This window comes from Macaca fascicularis, chromosome 16 (genome assembly GCF_037993035.2).
Source record: "Macaca fascicularis isolate 582-1 chromosome 16, T2T-MFA8v1.1".
Lineage (NCBI taxonomy): Eukaryota > Metazoa > Chordata > Mammalia > Primates > Cercopithecidae > Macaca > Macaca fascicularis.
The window spans coordinates 34,383,363-34,401,199 of record NC_088390.1 but is presented as its reverse complement, the minus strand read 5'-3'; the positions used below and the strand labels follow the sequence as shown (position 1 = coordinate 34,401,199).

Sequence of the window (17,837 nt, the reverse complement as noted above, 5' to 3'; positions counted from 1 at the left end):
GAACCTCCCTAAGACCAAAAGTCTTCTGCCTCCACATCTGCTCTGCCTCCTGTGTCTCCTATTAAAGTAAATAACAATGATCACTACTCAGTCCCTCAGACCAAATTCTGGGAACCATTTTCAGTTCTTCTTCCCTTGTCTACCATAAGGATTTTGTCACCAAATCTGTTGGTTCTCTGGATGTTTTCCAAATCCACAAAGTGCTATCACATCTCTATGCCTTACATGCTTCTCCCCCTCCCTTATTTTTCCTTTATCTGCCTGGAAGATCCTTCTCAACTTCCAAGTGTCAACTCAAATACTGACTTCCTATAAAATCGTCCCTAATCCTAAATTCCTGTCCCCCAAACTAAAATAAGCACTCTTTATGTTTTTTTGTTTGTTTGTTTTGTTTTGTTTTTTTTTTTTTTTTTGAGACGGAGTCTCGCTCTGTCGCCCAGGCTGGAGTGCAGTGGCCAGATCTCAGCTCACTGCAAGCTCCGCCTCCCGGGTTCCCGCCATTCTCCTGCCTCAGCCTCCCGAGTAGCTGGGACCACAGGCGCCGCCACCTCGCCCGGCTAATTTTTTGTGTTTTTAGTAGAGACGGGGTTTCGCCGTGTTAGCCAGGATGGTCTCGATCTCCTGACCTTGTGATCCGCCCGTCTCGGCCTCCCAAAGTGCTGGGATTACAGGCTTGAGCCACGGCGCCCGGCCTCTTTATGTTTTTAATAGCACCTTAGACATGTTTCTATTCTAGAACCCATTACCTTGTGTTATAATATTTCTGTGTTTATCTCCCCACTAGACTGTGAGCTTCTTGAGGGCAAGTCTTAAGTTTTATTCATCTCTGGATCTCTAGAACTTGGAAGAGTGCCTAGACACGGGAGGTGCTCAATAAATGTTGGTTGAATGTATGAATGACTCTTTGTTTGTGTGGCTCTTTCATTCTTACATGGTGTGATTCAGAGTGTGTCTTCTGTTTTTGTTGCACAAAAACGTCTGTAGTTGTTTCATGAGTCATGAATGAATGGATGAAGGAAACTAACATTAATTGAGTGCTTATCATGAGCCAGGCCTCATGTCAAGCATGTTTCTGTCTCAGTGACTGCTCACCCACTCCCAAACTTGACACTGAGCAATAAGAACCCAGAGTACCACTCTGAAGTCCTGTCCAGTGCCAGTCTTACACTTTTCAGGCTGAAGCAGAAGACAGCTCGCAGTGGTTTCTGTGTTCTGCAGGCCTTAGACCTTGATGAAGAAAAGTGGAGGCCCCACCTGCTATTTCCATTTCTGAGCTTCCTTTTCCTCAGCGGACCCCAGAGTGGATGGTCCCTTGAGCACCAGCACCACAGACAGAACAGCATACCAGGGCAGAATCAACTGGACATGTTGGAACTATCTCCCTCTCCTTCCTCCTCCTATCTATCCTGAACAGGTTCCCGATGCTATAAAATCTCAGTACCAGTTTCCACCCCCTCTCATTGCACCTGCGGCCATTCGGGACGGGGAGCTGATCTGCAATGGGATCCCTGAGGAATCACAGATGCACCTTTTGAACTCTGAGCACTTAGCCACCCAAGCAGAGCAGCAAGAGGTGAGTGAAGGCAGGGCTGGGATTCCAAACCCAATCTTCCTTCCATGTCACCACAGCTGTTATCGGAAGTAGCCTCAGTGTCATTCTTATTCCAGTCCCCACCCACCCTCATCCTAACCCCTCAAGAGTTGAGTAATCCAGGGGGAACCTCTGACTCAAATCCCAAAGGCAAGTAAGAGATCTACAAAGGCAACTGGTCTACTTCTCTCCGTTGTTACCCCAGTGCACTGTGAGATGGTCAAATCTATACTGTAGAAAGAGATGAGTAGACCCATAGAGAGGTTAGGTGATAGTGCTGGACATACCACAGGTGCTCGGGGTACTTGCTGAATATTGGTCACAAGTAAGCCTTAAAGGCAGAGTCAAAATGCAGATCCCAAGCTCTGTTGGCCAGAGGGTGTGTTTCCTGCTGAGGGTACCCACAAGTCTTGCTTGGGAATGGAAATGGAATTCTGTGAGGAGTCAAGCACACTTTTTGTGAGCATTTGCAATGGGACCTTGGAAACTGCTTGTCAGCTCTGCTGCAGCCCTAACCACTGTGGCAGGAAGGACCAGCACCTCTCAGACCTCTCACCCCCGTCTCCTCTCCTCTCCTTCCATTGCAGTGGCTCTGTAGTGTTGTTGCGCTCCAGTGCAGCATATTGAAACATTTATCTGCTAAGCAGATGCCTTCGCATTGGGACTCTGAACAGACAGAGAAGGCTGATATTAAGCCTGTTATTGTGACTGACGGCTCAATCACCACCTCCTTGCAAACAGCTGACAAGACACCTACACCTTCCCACTACCCCTTGTCCTGCCCCTCAGGGATTAGCACCCAGAATTCCTTGAGCTGCTCTCCACCCCACCAGCCCCCAGCCCTAGAGGACATCGGCTGCAGTTCTTGTGCAGAAAAATCCAAGAAAACCCCTTGTGGGACTGCCAATGGGCCAGTGAACACAGAGGTGAAAGCTAATGGCCCACACCTCTACAGCAGCCCTACTGATTCCACGGACCCCCGGCGACTTCCAGGCGCTAACACCCCCCTACCAGGCCTCTCACACCGGCAAGGCTGGCCCCGGCCCCTCACGCCACCAGCGGCTGGGGGCCTTCAGAACCACACCGTCGGCATCATTGTGAAGACAGAGAATGCCACTGACCCCAGCTCTTGCCCCCAGAGGAGTTTGGTTCCTGTCCCAAGCCTGCCCCCTTCCATTCCCAGCTCTTGTGCCAGCATCGAGAACACCAGCACTTTGCAAAGAAAGACTGTCCAATCACAGATAGGACCTCCGTTGACAGATTCAAGGCCACTGGGCTCACCCCCAAATGCCACCCGGGTGCTCACTCCCCCCCAAGCAGCAGGAGATGGTATCTTGGCCACAGGAGCCAACCAACGATTCAGCTCACCAGCGCCATCATCAGGTGAGTGCTGCACAGCCTTGGGGTGATTTGGAATAATTTTATGCTCTTTCTGGCAAATAAGACAAGATTCCAAAAGCACTTATATCCCTGTGAATACTTCAGAGGACTTTGGCCTCTGTATTGTTTGTCTTACTCCCATTTCCGTAATAGAAGAGGAAGCACATGTTAACTTGTCCCGTTTATAGATGGGACTGCTTAGACTCTGAAAGCTTCAGTGATTTCCTTAAATTGACCTACGGAGTCAGTGGCAGGATTGGAACCACAGCCCAGGTCTCCTGATTCCATCCCACACCTTCCAGGCCTAGGCTCCTGCCTGTTTTGTTCTGTCACCTTAAAAGAAGGCAGGGTGCTCTCTGGAATTACTGTGATCAGCCTGAGGTTCTGCGTGATGGCCTCAGTATTGTTAGATCCGCACAAAAGAATGGATTCATGCTTGATGCATATTCTCAGAGTTCATCTGATGGACTTCCATGTCAGGAAGCAGGGATAGACAGCAGCACTGTCTTTCAGAGGAGCTGTAGAGTGGGATGCCCACAGGGGTTGGTCTAGCCCAGAAGCTTGCCCTCGGGCCACATGCCAAAGGGCGGTCCTTTAGGTCTGTACTTGGCCTACTGTGGACCTGCTCTCTCAGCTGTCCCCAGACAGCACTCAGTACCTTGAGGTTGCTGACCCCGGCATCTGAACCAGGTTTCAGATGCTGCCGGAACCCCCTGTGGTCTCTCCCGTCTGAACTGAAGCTGGCCTCCTAGTCAGCTGGGAGTCTCGGTAACCAGGTGACTGTGATTTCTCTGCATGGGGGCCCCTGGTCCCAGGATGGCCCCACTCCCAGGCTGTTTTCCTGTCTCTGTTTATCGCTTAATACCAGTGTGGGTAGATTTTCCATGCTGTGAGTCATATTTCAGTAGGCAGGAATTATAAGGGCAGGCACCACTTATTTAAAAGTAGAGGCAGCAGGGAGGTGGTCATGGCCCAAAGAATGAAGCTGCCCCACCACTTTCCCCAGAGCAGTGGATTTCAATGATTCCCAGTGCTCTGGAGACTCCTGCGTGCCCGGGTGCTTTGTCATTCCATCTGCCCTTCCTCACCACACGTTTTTAGCTCTAGGAGTTCCAGAGCCTATGGGTTGAGAATCAAGAAGGGAACATCACCTTGGGTCCGAAATCCAGACCTGTCTCAGCAGTGGGGGATTGGACCGGTGAGTTTCCCTCAGGCGACGTAAGTAACAGTCTTCCTGCTCCGTCCCCAGATGGCAAGGTCAGCCCCGGCACGTTATCCATAGGAAGCGCTTTAACCGTACCCTCTTTCCCAGCCAACTCTACTGCCATGGTGGACCTCACCAACTCACTTCGAGCATTTATGGATGTCAATGGAGGTGAGTGAATGAGCTGCTGCTGTTCCATTGGTTGCTATGTTGAAGGTGCTATTCCTATACAGCATTCAGCTCATTTCAGAAAGGGAGGGAAGGAGCACCTGATCCCAGAGGCCTAGGGGGAGATGGGAATGAGGAGTATCCTTTTGGATAGGGGGGTAGGGTGAAAAAGAAAGCTCCTTCTTTAGCTCTGCCTTCTACCTGTGCATATACACATAATCAAAGATGGAGGGAGGACAGAGCCAAGCTGAACCAGTGAGACAAAAACAAAATCACTTTAGGCAGATCACCTGGATTTGCAGAATAAAACTAGGATCCTCACTCCCAAAGGAGGGACCTCATCTGTGGGAAACCCCTAAAGTCCAGGAGAACAGGGACAGATCTTGATCTCTGTGAACACAAGGTGGGTAGAAAATTCAAGTCTCAATATCAGACATCCAGGCCCTCCCCCACAGACAGGCAAGTGGTTTATTCCACTCTGCCGTTCTAGGAGCACTATTAAAATCAATTCACCCAACTACAGGAGGCAGCAGCACAGGCTGCATTGGGACCCATCTCACTGCAAATAGCAAGTGAAATGCCCAGCTGCAGATCCTTGTATGCTCTGTACTCAATGCTGTTTAAGTAAAAGTTACTTGACTGGATTTTAGAAATGCCGAACTATTTGCTCTGTGACCCTGATTTGCTTCCACATTCCACTTCCATCTCAGCAGCTTTTTAATCTTTCTCTTTGGCTAATAGAAATCGAGATAAATATGCTGGACGAGAAGCTGATCAAGTTTCTGGCCTTGCAGAGAATACATCAGCTTTTCCCCTCCCGGGTCCAACCTTCACCGGGCAGTGTCGGGACACATCAGCTGGCTTCTGGAGGGCACCACACAGAAGGTGCGCATGTACACACCTGTCACCACATCATCAGATCTCCCCTCTACGTGTGCGAATGGTCACCTTGCCTCCATGGAGAATCTGAGCTTCCAGTATTCAAATCTTCTTGTGTGCTTTTCATGGGCTTAATAAAGCACCATGGTTTTTTTCTGAAGAGAGCAGGAACAAGATGGCAACCACAGCTTTCTTATCAGACTTGGGGAAGTCTGCTGTAACTTTCTTTCATATATAAGTCCACTTTGAGACACAGCAAAGCAGCTACCAGTACCTTTGGGTATATGTAGTGTACTTTCTGCTTACTTGCTTTCAAATATTTGAATTAGAAGGGCTTTCCGACTGAGTGCAGTGGCTCACACCTGTAATCCCGGCACTTTGGGAGGCTGAGGCGGGAGGATCACTTGAGCCCAGGAGTTGGAGACCAGCCTGGGCAACACAGTGAGACCCTATCTCTACAAATAATTTTAAACTTAGCCAGGCATGGTGGCATACACCTGTAGTCCCAGCTGCTTGGAAGGCTAAGGTGGGAGAATCGCTTGAGCCTGGGAGGTCAAGGCTGCAGTGAGCTATGATTGCACCACTGCACTCCAGCCTGGGTGACAGGGTGAGACCCTGTCTCTAAATAAATAATAAATAAATAAAATTTTTAAAAGAATGGCTTCCCAAGAAGGAACTTTTCAAGTTCAAGGTGAGAAATAGAATAACCGTAGGCCAGCCTTCTGGAAATTTTCCCCAAGTGGTTAACTCTGTTTCAGGTATGTCTGAGCACTGGCCATTAAAAGCCTTGCTGCTTCAAAGTGTGGTTCCCAGACCAGCAGCATCAGCAGCCCCTGAGAGCTTGTTAGAAATGCAGAGCTCAGTGCATTGGTTTTTTGCCTATTTTTAAAGAAAACAGCAAAAGAAATGCAGAGCTAAGGCCCCTCCTCAGACCTATTGAATCAGAATCTGCATTTCAACAAGATATGTAGGCAATTCATATGCACATTAAAGTTTGAGAAACACTGGTCCATGCGGTCTGTTTTTCCATGTTCTCCCTATAGTACCAGCTGGAATATCCCAGATTAGCCAACCAGGAGCCCAGGAACTTACAGAGTACTGTCATCTCTGACTTCTCTGACTATCTTCAAAGATGGTCCTCTGCACCCTGTGTTGGAAATGCTGTGGGTGGGGAGAGAAAGTCTACCCTGCAGCAGCTCAGTGTTGGATGTGAGTTTGGAAAGATGAGTCATCCAGCGGGATTTTCTCCAGGCCATGAGCCAAAAGTCCAGATTTTGTTGGTTTATGTTTGGATCACAGGATCTGAGTTTCTGAATGATCCTATTCCTATGTTTGTCTTGTAGTGCAAAGAAAGGAGGTACAGGCCCGAGCTGTGTTCTACCCCCTCTTAGGGTTGGGAGGAGCTGTGAACATGTGCTATCGAACCCTCTACATCGGGACAGGTGAGCCAGCCAGGAAGCTGGGAGAGACACTGAATCTGTTCAGCCCTAAAGACTGATACCCTTACCCACAGAAGTTAGAAAGGGGTGAGGGAAGCCCTTTCCAGAGTTGACTGCTTTAAACCAGTGGATAGCTAGACAAGAGAAATTAAGAATAGAGACAATCAGCCGGTCACAGTGGCTCACGCCTATAATCCCAGCATTTTGGGAGGACGAGGCAGGAGGAACACTTGAGCCCAGGACTTCGAGACCAGCCTGGGCAATATGGTGAAACCCCATCTCTACCAAAAACAAATACAAAAAACTTAGCTGGGCACATGCCTATAGTCCCAGCTACTTGGGAGGCTGAGGTGGGAAGATCACCTGAGCCTGGGAGGTCAAGGCAGTGATCCTATTCATGCCACTGCACTCCAGCCCGGGCAACAGAGTGAGACCCTGTCTCAAAAATAAAAGAGACGATCAGTTCCTTGTCTTCCCTTGTTCAGGCCCTTTTGCTTTGTCTTTGCCCAGTGTTGCATCAGCAGAGATGAAAGTCAGCTCTGACTACTGCCCAGGGAGGCACTTTAAACACTGCGGGGAAGAACCCAAGGAGAAGGCAGATGCTTTGTCCCTGGTGGTCTTTGAAAGAGTGATAGGCTCACACATACCCAATCTTCAGTTAGCCCTGTATCTGTTTTTTGTTTTGTTTTGTTTTCCCTAGAAGTCCTAGAGACAGATAGTTCTATATCTGGTACAGAAGGACAGACAGATTAGTCCTTACCCTAGAAACTTCCCTTTCTTTAAGGTGATATGATTTTCTAGGCTCTGCACCCTCTTGTTGTATTTTCATAGAAATATCCCATCCTCTTCAGTAGCTCACTGTTCCCTTCTGGGTAGCAGCCACATGTTCTAAAGCAGATCAGCTGGCAGGGACAGCTGTTCTTTATCAGGAGCTTGGAAAAGACATCAGTTTTTGTTCAAAAATAAAAGGGGAGGGCCCTGAGCTACTCACCCTTGAAGTCTCTGCTAGTGCCAACCCAGAAGCTAACTCCCTCCCTGTCTCACCTCCCCGACACATGCACCTTACAATCTGTTCTCTGCCTTCCTTTTCCTCTACTCCTGCCATCTTGCAGGAGCTGACATGGATGTGTGCCTTACAAACTATGGTCACTGTAACTACGTGTCCGGGAAACATGCCTGCATATTCTACGATGAGGTGAGGGCTGGAGATGCGGTGGGAGGGAGCTTTCCCAACCTAAGGCCTCTCCCAAGCAGTAGGTTTTTGCTCAGTGCCCTGAGGGGAGGGAAGAGGGATTGGGAGTCCTCTCCTTTTCTTCCCTGTCATTCCTGGAGGAGGACAGTCTTGATGTAAAACAGCATCCTACCAGGGGTACCTGCTTCACAGGAGCAGGGCTACCATTTTTCCTGAGGTTAGTCACAGGCACAGCAGAGGGAGCCTACCCTAAAGCAGGGGAGGGGACCAGCGTAGAAGGAAGCCAAGCCCTGTGGATGTGTCCCTGTGAATTTCATTATCATCATGGGCCAGTGAGTATCACACCAAGAGGAGCGGTGCTGAGAAGGCAGAGTGAAGGAGGATTGGGAGAGTAGGGGGTGTGGGACACCGGAAGGAAGGCTTCCCTGAGGAGGTATCTGCAGCCCCCTTCTGAAAGGACAGGGGCCATGACTGGGGAGGCAAGTAAGGGCTCCCTAGGTAGAGCAGCACGGCCTTCTCCATATGTCCTCTCCCCCTAGCCCCAGGCCTCACACAGCAAACCACACATCTTATCTCCCCTCCTCCTCCTCAGAATACCAAACATTATGAGCTGTTAAACTACAGTGAGCATGGGACAACGGTGGACAATGTGCTGTATTCATGTGACTTCTCGGAGAAGACCCCGCCAACACCCCCAAGCAGTATTGTTGCCAAAGTGCAGAGTGTCATCAGTAAGTTGGAGCAGAGGTCTGTGGCCACAAAGCTGAGGCCGCAGTCAGGGTGGTTCTGACTTGCTGCCCATGGTCTGTCTCTTGCCTTCTTAGTCCTATTGGCCAAGCTCTACTTCCTCATGGGCCCAGGGCAGGCCACAGAGAAGCAAGTGCTGAGTACCCCCATGTGTGTACACACCTGTGGGGATTGCAGACTCCACCAACCCTTTCTGAGCATCCTTCATCCGTAGTCATGCAGCAGTTGGAATGGGGAGATGCAGGAGCCCAACCTTGGCAAACAGCCCACATGGGTTGGCTGCTCACTGTTCCTCTTCTGTGACCATCCCCCTTTTTCCCAGGGCGCCGCCGGCACCAGAAACAGGATGAAGAGCCAAGTGAGGAGGCAGCCATGATGAGTTCCCAGGCCCAAGGGCCGCAGCGGAGACCCTGCAATTGCAAAGCCAGCAGCTCAAGCTTGATTGGGGGCAGTGGGGCCGGCTGGGAGGGCACGGCCTTACTGCACCATGGCAGCTACATCAAGCTGGGCTGCCTGCAGTTTGTCTTCAGCATCACTGAGTTTGCGACCAAACAGCCCAAAGGCGATGCCAGCCTGCTGCAGGATGGGGTCTTGGCCGAGAAGCTCTCTCTCAAGCCCCACCAGGGCCCTGTGCTGCGCTCCAACTCCGTTCCCTAGGACTGGCAGCTACCCTGCTACTGGCCTGTACACCCACCCAAGACTCCTGCAATGCAAAAATGTACACAAACCAAGCCCGGGTGTTTTCTATACTCTACCAGAAACGCTTCAACTACAATCTTTGCATGAAATGAAGAAAACCTTTTGACTGTTTTTTAAAAATCCTTTTTCTTTCCTCAAGTTCTAGGGGGCATTTGCACATATATTTGTACTCAACATTTCATGGGAAAGCGGCAAACCCGAGCTGAGGAACAGCGTGGGCAGGGAGGGAAAGACCCATGGTCTGGACACTTCCTCCAACACAAAACCCTTCCCCACCCATCTACTACTCCCTCCCCCTCGCCCGCCGTTGTAAAATAATCAGAAACTTGTTCTATTTTGTGGCAGTGACAATAGTTTTATATTAAAAGAAAAAATACAGTTTTCATACAGCAAAATCTATACAATATCATTGTTTTATTTAATATAAAGATCGCTACCCACCTTCCTTCCATGGTTCCCACCCTCCACGTTATTTTCCCTTTCTGCAGCAGTTGCACTACAGGTAGCTACTGTGTATTATGGACAAATGAGAAATGAATTCTTTTTCTGGCTGTCCATCTGTTTTATTTCAAATAAGGAAAAGTGTATTTGGATTTTGTGTAAATACATCTAGTGATGACATTTTTTCAATGTTTTTAAAAACCGTGTACAGTACTACATGTGGTAGAGCGTTTTCTCAAATTGTCTATTGTAGCAAAAATGTTTTTGTCGTAAACCTGTTTTGTCTCCTTTTTTTGTTCTCTCGCCACTTCTCTCCTCTTCTTCCTGCCCCTGGTTCCCTCCTCTCCTCCCACCCCCACAACCAGTACCAATGTACATAGTAATTGTAATGTTTTAGACTTTACAGAAACTTTCCTGTATTCTGTATATAAAAAACAAAAATACTTCAAATTATGTTTTCTGACTGTCTGTCCTACCTGTCATCACCCTCAGAGGAGACCCTCTTTTAGATCTGGGTCTAGCAGGTGGGGGGCCTTTTGAACAGGTCTCATTCCCATAGGGAAGTTTGGGAGGGGAAGTGTTGGAGAAAAGTGAGCCAGGGTGGATGGAGGACAATGGAAGGACATGGGTGCGTCTGCTGGCCGCGGGGGCTGTTTCTTCAGAGAACCCTGACTGATAGTGGAATCCAGTCTTGACATGTCACTTCTAGTCATGTAATCTGCAGTCATGCTTCTCTACAACTGCTATTCCTCATCAGAAAATGAGTCTGCTGCATTACCTTAATTCTCAAGTCCCGGGAACCTTCATTAAACCAAATTTCATGCTTTCCTCCCAGATCTTAGTGAAAAACTCTGCAGGAAGTTTTCCTGAGGACAGCCTCCTCAGATGGAGAGCACCTCTGTGTATATTCCAGAACTGTTTGTGTAGGTGCATCTGCTTGTGTGTCAGGATTTTGCCTTAGGGATAAAGAATGAATATTCTATCCCCAGCCTCATCCCACAGCATCTACAATGGAAACTGGCCCCGGAATCTGAGGTCTGTCCCTGACTTTCATCTGCCCATCTAGGCTTCATCACTCTGCTCCCGGTGTCCTGATGGGCTTTTTGAACTCCCTAAGGACAGAAACTTGAATATCTTCCGCTCAGAATTTCCAAATCTAACTACACTGCTGGGCACAGCATAAGTACCAAATATCAGGTTCCAGGTTGTACTGAATTTCTCAGGCAACGGCCTTCTGCCCTGGAATGCCCTTACGCATTCGTTCCTAGCTGGCCCCACCCTTCTTGCCATCATGGTCACTTGTAACTGAGTGATGGAGCTTCTCTGCCTGTCTCTGTCACCCGTGAGAACCATTCCAAAGGCAAATTTCCTCCTGAAAGGCAATAATAGATTTTACTGTCTATCTCTTCCGGCTTCCCTTCAGCCATGGAAGGCACTAGTGGGGCTGAGGTAGGGAGATACAGAGCGGGAATGAAGGAGTGAATTCTGACACCCCTTAACTGCCTGTGCCACCTTGAACAGTATCCCCTCTAGCCTGTGTGGGGAGAACAGGGAAGAATCCTAGAAGCTGGGGGCTGGATGTGAAGATAAAAAATTGAAGGATTTGGCCCAGTGCAGAGGCTGACACCTGTAATCCCAGCACTTTGAGAGGCTGAGGCAGGTGGGTCACAAGTTCAGAAGTTTGAGACCAACCTGGCCAACACAGTGAAAACCCATCTCCACTAAAATACAAAAATTAGCCAGGTGTGGTGTCACACACCTGTAATCCTAGCTACCCTAGAGTCCGAGGCAGAAGAATTGCTTGAACCCAGGAGGCGGAGGTTGCAGTGAGCCGAGATCATGCCACTGCATTCCAGCCTGGGCAACAAGAGCAAAACTCCATCACAAAAAAAAAAAAAAAAAAAAGACAGCTGGACATGGTGGCTCACGCCTATAATCCCAGCACCTTGTGAGGCTGCTGAGGCAGGCGGATCACCTGAGGTCAGGAGTTCGAGACCAGCCTGGCCAACATGGCAAAAACCCCTCTCTACTAAAAATACAAAAATTAGCCGGGTGTGGTGGCAGGGACCCGTAATCCCAGCTACTCACAAGGCTGAGGCAGGAGAATCACTTGAACCCGGTAGGCAGAGGTTGCAGTGAGCCGAGAGGGCGCCATTGCATTCCAGCCTGGGCAACAGAGGGAGACTCCCTCTCAAAAAAAAAAAAAAAAAAAAAAAAAAAAAAAAAAACAGGAAGGAAGGGAAGAAAGAAAAGGATTTGTTCCTAGAGGGAAAAGCATCTAGGACTAGACTCAAAGACACACGTATATTCATGTACACACCTGACTTCAGACGGGAGGGACCGTGCTACATACACCTCGAGTAAACATATGGAGATATTCAAGCACATGCATTGGCAGAGACTACAGATGCAGGCACATACCTGGAGGGACTCTGACGGAATGCACACAAACACCTACAAGGTGCTTACATGGTCTCACAGGATCGAGAGGCACGCACACAACCCGAAGGGTGATCCTAGGGACCATGGGCACATACACACCCGGAGGTCATTCACATACAAGCGTTGTAGATGCATGCACATACCTAGCATGCACTCCCAGGGTGTCCGTGGACACTGACACCCAGGTGTTCACACAGGCACACACCTAGGGGGCGCTCCCAGGGCCCAAGTGCACACACGCACCTCAAAGGTGTCCACGGAGGCACACGCCCCCAGGACACCGACGCACGCCTAGGGGGCGCTCGCAGGGCCGGCGAGCACCCGCACGCACACACACCCCTGCCCAGCCTCCTACCAGCCTCCGCCTTCGGAGGCTGACGCGCCCCGGCGCCGTTCCAGGCCTGTGCGGGGCGGATCGGCAGCCGCCTGGCGGCGATCCAGGCCGGCGCGGGGCCTGGGCGGGAGCCGGGAGGCGCGGCCGGCATGGAGGCGCTGCTGCTGGGCACGGGGTTGCTGCTGGGCGCTTACGTGCTTGTCTACTACAACCTGGTGAAGGCCCCGCCGTGCGGCGGCATCGGCAACCTGCGGGGTCGCACGGCCGTGGTCACTGGTGAGTGCGGAGGCGGGTGAGTGCGAGCTGGCGGGGCGCGCGGAGGGGAGGCCGGGCCGGCGGTAGCAGCAGCCCGCCAGGCTCGGCTCAGCTCGGCTCAGCTCGGCTCGCGCCTGCGGTCCGCAGGCGCTAACAGCGGCATCGGGAAGATGACGGCGCTGGAGCTGGCGCGCCGGGGAGCGCGCGTGGTGCTGGCCTGCCGCAGCCGGGAGCGCGGGGAGGCGGCTGCCTTCGACCTCCGCCAGGTGAGAGGCAGCGGGGGCGCGTGGGACCGTGAGCCGAGAACCCGCCGGGACACAGAGAAGCCAGCAAAGGGGCTGCGGAGGATCCGGGTCCAGGGAGGAGAGTGCGGCGCGGGCGGCTGAGCGCGAAGAGGGAGTGCACGGAGCGCCGGGGTCACCCGAGGAAGGCGCACCAGAGCCGAGTGGGGGAGGGGCTTCCTGAAGGCCGTTAATTGCAGTTCTGAGACGTTTAAGCATCAGTAGAAGTTGGGTTAATGATTAGTAGGAAAGGGAACAGCAGAGGGCACAGCATAAGCAAAGGCCCTCAGTAAGCAAGAGAGCTGGACTGATCTGAAAAACTGAGAAAAAGATTTAATGAGGCTGAAGCACAAAGTATGAGGAAGATGGGCAAATGAGGGGGCTAGAGGACCTTCTAGAGCCTATTGAGAAGCTTGGATTTTATAGATTGGGCAGCACAGACCACTGGAGACCATAAACGGCCCTCAGTAGGCTCCGGACTGTCAGAATAGCCTTTGGAAGGAACCCCTTTGTGGCTGCGTGGTGCTTGGAGTGGAGGGGCAAGAGCGGGTGAGAGGAGACCAGTGAGAAGTCTGTTACAGATTTTGGGTAAATGGTAATGGGGAAAGGAGGTGATAATAATAGCAAGTACCTACCCAGTGCTGCTGGAGTGTATTTTACACATGTTAACTCCTTTCATTCTCACAACAGCTGGGTGAGATTGGTACTGTTATTATTATTCCCTTTATGCAGTGAGAGAACTGAGGCCCAAAGAGATTAAGTATCTTGCCCAAGGTCACACTCTAGTAAAAGGCAAAGTCAGGATTTGAATCCACACACTTATCTAGTAAACTCTAAGACGTAGGGGCAGATTTTATTAAACAGTAGGAGATGAACTCTCAGAATTTGGTTCCTGGGGAGAGAGGGAAGAGGAGAAAGATGCCTGGTGACAAGCCCAGCCCTTGCCGCTCCACAGGAGAGTGGGAACAATGAGGTCATCTTCATGGCCTTGGACTTGGCCAATCTGGCCTCGGTGCGGGCCTTTGCCACTGCCTTCCTGAGCTCTGAGCCACGGTTGGACATCCTCATCCACAATGCCGGTGAGGGGCAGCAGTCCCTGTGGGGTGGGGGGTGGCGGGTGGCCAGGGGCAGCTGCCCCCTCCAGCGGAAGCCCTGCTGGGGCCAGTGGACACATGGGAAGGATGCCCCCTACTCCCATCTCATAGATAGGGATGCCAAGGCTGCAGAGGTCCTTCTGGAGCAGCCACTTACATCTAGCCTCTGCCCCAGGGATCAGTTCCTGTGGCCGGACCCGCGAGGCGCTTAACCTGCTGCTTCGGGTGAACCACATCGGTCCCTTTCTGCTGACACATCTGCTGCTGCCTTGCCTGAAGGCATGTGCCCCTAGCCGCGTGGTGGTGGTAGCCTCAGCTGCCCACTGTCGGGGACGTCTCGACTTCAAACGCCTGGACCGCCCAGTGGTGGGCTGGCGGCAGGAGCTGCGGGCATATGCTGACACTAAGCTGGCTAATGTACTGTTTGCCCGGGAGCTTGCCAACCAGCTTGAGGGCACTGGCATCACCTGCTATGCAGCGCACCCAGGTGAGGTCTGGTTCTTCGGCTTCCGATTCCCCTCTCCTTTCCATGCCCTATCCTGTGCCCCTCACACCACTACGACCTCCCCACCCCCAATCCCTCATTGAGTCACAGAATCTCAGAGCAGGAAGAAAGCATAGTCCAAGGAGAGACCTGTTCCTTGCTGATCTTGGAACCAGGCTCTCCTGGTTTAGGTTCTTCCTCTCACAGCACAAGCCTGGGTGCTGAGCCCTGGGGGGTGTATGGCCATGAATAAGACCTGGATTCCCACCCCCAGGAGCCATCTGCACTGACTGAACTGATAATGATGATGATGATAGCTAATAATTTTTCATTCATCTAAGAAGCATTTACCGAGTACCTACTCTGTATGAGGCATTATTTGCAGTGCTGGGGATATAGCAGTGAACAAAACAAAGACCCTGCCCTCAGAGTTTGCATTCTAGTTTGGAGGAGACGGAGAGAGCCAATAAATATATACAATGAGGAGTGGTGATAAGAGTTCTCTGAGGAAAGAGGAAACAGGGCGAGGGGCAAATGGAATGGGAATATGGTGTGGCAGTCAAGGAAGACATATCTATAAAGGTGACATTTGAACAGAAGCCTGAAAGATACATGGCTCACTGGGGAGATGCCCAGAAAAAGAGAGAACAGTGCAAATAATAAGTGCAAAGGGGCCGGAAGCGGTGGCTCATGCCTATAATCCCAGCACTTTGGGAGGCCGAGGCTGGTAGATCACTTGGGGTCAGGAGTTTGAAACCAACCTGGGCAATATGGTGAAACCGCATCTCTAGGCCAGGTGTGGTGGCTCACGCCTGTAATCCCAGCATTTTGGGAGGCTGAGGCAGGCGATCACAAGGTCAGGAGTTCAAGACCAGCCTGACCAACATGGTGAAACCATGTCCCTACTAAAAATACAAAAATTAGCCAGGCGTGGTAGCGTGTGCCTGTAATCCCAGCTACTCAGGAGGCTGAGGCAGGAGAATCACTTTAATCCAGGAAGTGGAGGTTGCAGTGAGCTGTGATACCGCCACTGCACTCCAGCCTGGGGGACAGAGCAAGACTCCGTCTCAAAAAAAGAAAAAAAAGAAAAAAGAAAACCCTGTCTCTACTACAAATACAAAAATTAGCTAGACATGGTGTCTGGCACCTGTAGTCCCAGCTATTCAGGAGGCTGAGGCAGGAGAATCGCCTGAACCTGGAGGTGGATGTTGCAGTAAGCTGAGATCTCGCCACTGTACTCCAGCCTGGGTGACAGAGCAAGACTCTGTCTCCAAAACAGAAAAAAGTAAGTGCAGAGGCCCTAAGGCCTGGTGTGCTTGAGAAAGGCTAATGTGGCTGGAACAGAGTGAAGGGGGAGAGTGGCAAGAGGTGAGGTCACAGAGAGGCACTGGGTCCTATAGGGTTTGGAGGGAGGTTCACTATAAGCATTCTGACTTTTACTCTGAGTGAGATAATTGGGGATCCAGAGGCACACTTTGTCTTATGCAAGAGGTTATACCAGGATAACAAGATCTGCCGTATTCATATTACCATACTGCATTTTAGATAGTCACTGCCTAAAGCTTATTAGTAATTATAATAGCGATGATCACAATTAGCCTTTATTAAGCCTCTATTACACTCCATATCCCTAATGTCCAAAATAGTGGCTGGTGTACTGCAAGTACTTAATAAATGTTGGTTAAACAAGGAACAGGACTTGAGCTAGAAGAAAAGGTGGAGAGAGACTGAGAATTGTTTCAGGCATGGGACACAGCATGAGCAAAATCTGGGATGTGAGGTGAACAAGCAGTTTGGATGGAAGGGAAGAGGCTTCATGCAGGAAATGAGTGAAGTCACCTCGCAGAAGTCCCGAATGCCTGGTAAATACTATCCTGGTTCCCTTGAAACCAGATTCTGTCCCTATTCTTCTAGCTCTGTTCTTTTTTTTTTTTTTTTAAAGAGACACAGCTTCACTATGTTGCCCAGGCTGGTCTCAAACTCCTGGGCTCAAGCGATCCTCCTGCTCCACCTCCGGAGTAGCTGTGACTATAAATGCACACCACTGCGCCTAGCCCAACTCCTTTCTTTCTTCCTGCCTACAGGGCCTGTGAACTCGGAGCTGTTCCTGCGCCATGTTCCTGGATGGCTGCGCCCACTTTTGCGCCCATTGGCTTGGCTGGTGCTCCGGGCACCAAGAGGGGGTGCCCAGACACCCCTGTATTGTGCTCTACAAGAGGGCATCGAGCCCCTCAGTGGGAGATATTTTGCCAACTGCCATGTGGAAGAGGTGCCTCCAGCTGCCCGAGATGACCGGGCAGCCCATCGGCTATGGGAGGCCAGCAAGAGGCTGGCAGGGCTTGGGCCTGGGGAGGATGCTGAACCCGATGAAGACTCCCAGTCTGAGGACTCAGGGGCCCCATCTTCTCTGAGCACCACCCACCCTGAGGAGCCCACAGTTTCTCAACCTTACCCCAGCCCTCAGAGCTCACCAGATTTGTCTAAGATGACTCACCGAATTCAGGCTAAAGTTGAGCCTGAGACCCAGCTCTCCTAACCCTCAGGCCAGGATGCTTTCCATGGCACTTCATGGCCCTTGAAAACCTCGGATGTGTGCCAGGCCATGCCCTGGACACTGATGGGTTTATTATCTTGACCTCCATGGTTACTTTCTGGGGCCCCAAGCTGTGCCCTGGACATCTCTTTTCCTGGTTGAAGAAATAATGGGTGATTATTTCTTCCTGAGAGTGACAGTAACCCCAGATGGAGAGATAGGGGGTAATATGCTAGACCCTGTGCTTCTCGGAAATTTGGATTTAGTATTTTCAGGCCCTACCCTCATTGATTCTGATCAGCTCTGGAGCAGAGGCAGGGAGTTTGCAATGTGATGCACTGCCAACATTGAGAATTAGTGAATTGAGCCCTTTGCAACGGTCTAGCTAGGTAGTTAAATTACCCCCATGTTAATGAGGTTGAATAAGGCTCCCGAGCTAAGGGACTTGCCCAAGGTCTCACAGTGAGTAGGAGGAGGGCCTGAGATTTGAACCCAGGGGTCTGAGGCCAGGGCCGACTGCCGTAAGATGGGTGCTGAGAAGTGAGTCAGGGCAGGGCAGTAGGTATCGAGGTGCCCCATGGGAGTAGGGGGACGCCTTCCGGGCGGATGCAGGGCTGGGGTGATCTGTATCTGGAGCCCCTTGGAATAAAAGCGCGTTGACCGCGGAGGCTACG

At 50.9% G+C, this 17,837-nt stretch overlaps 2 protein-coding genes across 13 annotated transcripts in view; both read left to right on the top strand.

Annotated features, from left to right (window-relative positions):
• PHF12 (PHD finger protein 12) overlaps window positions 1-10,190 on the top strand; it is a 48,074-nt gene extending 37,884 nt beyond the window's left edge. For 6 of the 9 annotated variants that reach the window (XM_074018893.1, XM_005583278.4, XM_074018892.1 and 3 more), the window contains 8 exons: window positions 1,415-1,573; window positions 2,179-2,974; window positions 4,221-4,346; window positions 5,085-5,228; window positions 6,566-6,664; window positions 7,774-7,856; window positions 8,446-8,584; window positions 8,923-10,190. In XM_074018893.1, coding sequence (XP_073874994.1) covers window positions 1,415-1,573; window positions 2,179-2,974; window positions 4,221-4,346; window positions 5,085-5,228; window positions 6,566-6,664; window positions 7,774-7,856; window positions 8,446-8,584; window positions 8,923-9,257 — 1,881 coding nt within the window. In that variant the 3' untranslated portion in view covers window positions 9,258-10,190. Of the gene's footprint in view, window positions 1-1,414; window positions 1,574-2,178; window positions 2,975-4,072; window positions 4,347-4,624; window positions 4,771-5,084; window positions 5,229-6,565; window positions 6,665-7,773; window positions 7,857-8,445; window positions 8,585-8,922 lie in introns of those variants that run through there. The other 3 variants (XR_012425442.1, XR_012425443.1, XM_074018895.1) reach the window with 3 other exon arrangements.
• A 2,321-nt stretch (window positions 10,191-12,511) lies between these two features.
• On the top strand, window positions 12,512-17,830 carry DHRS13 (dehydrogenase/reductase 13). 4 transcript variants are annotated; one of them, XM_005583274.5, is made up of 5 exons: window positions 12,512-12,792; window positions 12,919-13,037; window positions 14,008-14,131; window positions 14,322-14,633; window positions 16,715-17,830. In XM_005583274.5, the coding sequence occupies exons 1-5, from the start codon at window positions 12,666-12,668 to the stop codon at window positions 17,164-17,166; spliced, it is 1,134 nt and encodes a 377-aa protein (XP_005583331.2). In that variant the 5' UTR covers window positions 12,512-12,665; the 3' UTR covers window positions 17,167-17,830. The 4 variants fall into 4 exon arrangements, with proteins under 4 accessions (XP_005583331.2, XP_073875000.1, XP_073875002.1 ...); XM_074018899.1 differs by having other exon boundaries at window positions 12,512-12,808; XM_074018901.1 differs by lacking the exon at window positions 12,919-13,037.
• The last annotated feature ends 7 nt before the right edge of the window (window positions 17,831-17,837 follow it).

What these genes read in the sequence shown, in the direction of transcription:
- DHRS13 (XM_005583274.5), top strand. Translation starts at nt 12,666, where the DNA reads ATGGAGGCGCTGCTGCTGGGCACGGGGTTGCTGCTGGGCGCTTACGTG. An exon ending in CTGCCTTCGACCTCCGCCAG is followed by an intron (nt 13,038 to 14,007) that starts GTGAGAGGCAGC and finishes GCCGCTCCACAG; the next exon opens with GAGAGTGGGAACAATGAGGT. An exon ending in CATCCTCATCCACAATGCCG is followed by an intron (nt 14,132 to 14,321) that starts GTGAGGGGCAGC and finishes CCTCTGCCCCAG; the next exon opens with GGATCAGTTCCTGTGGCCGG.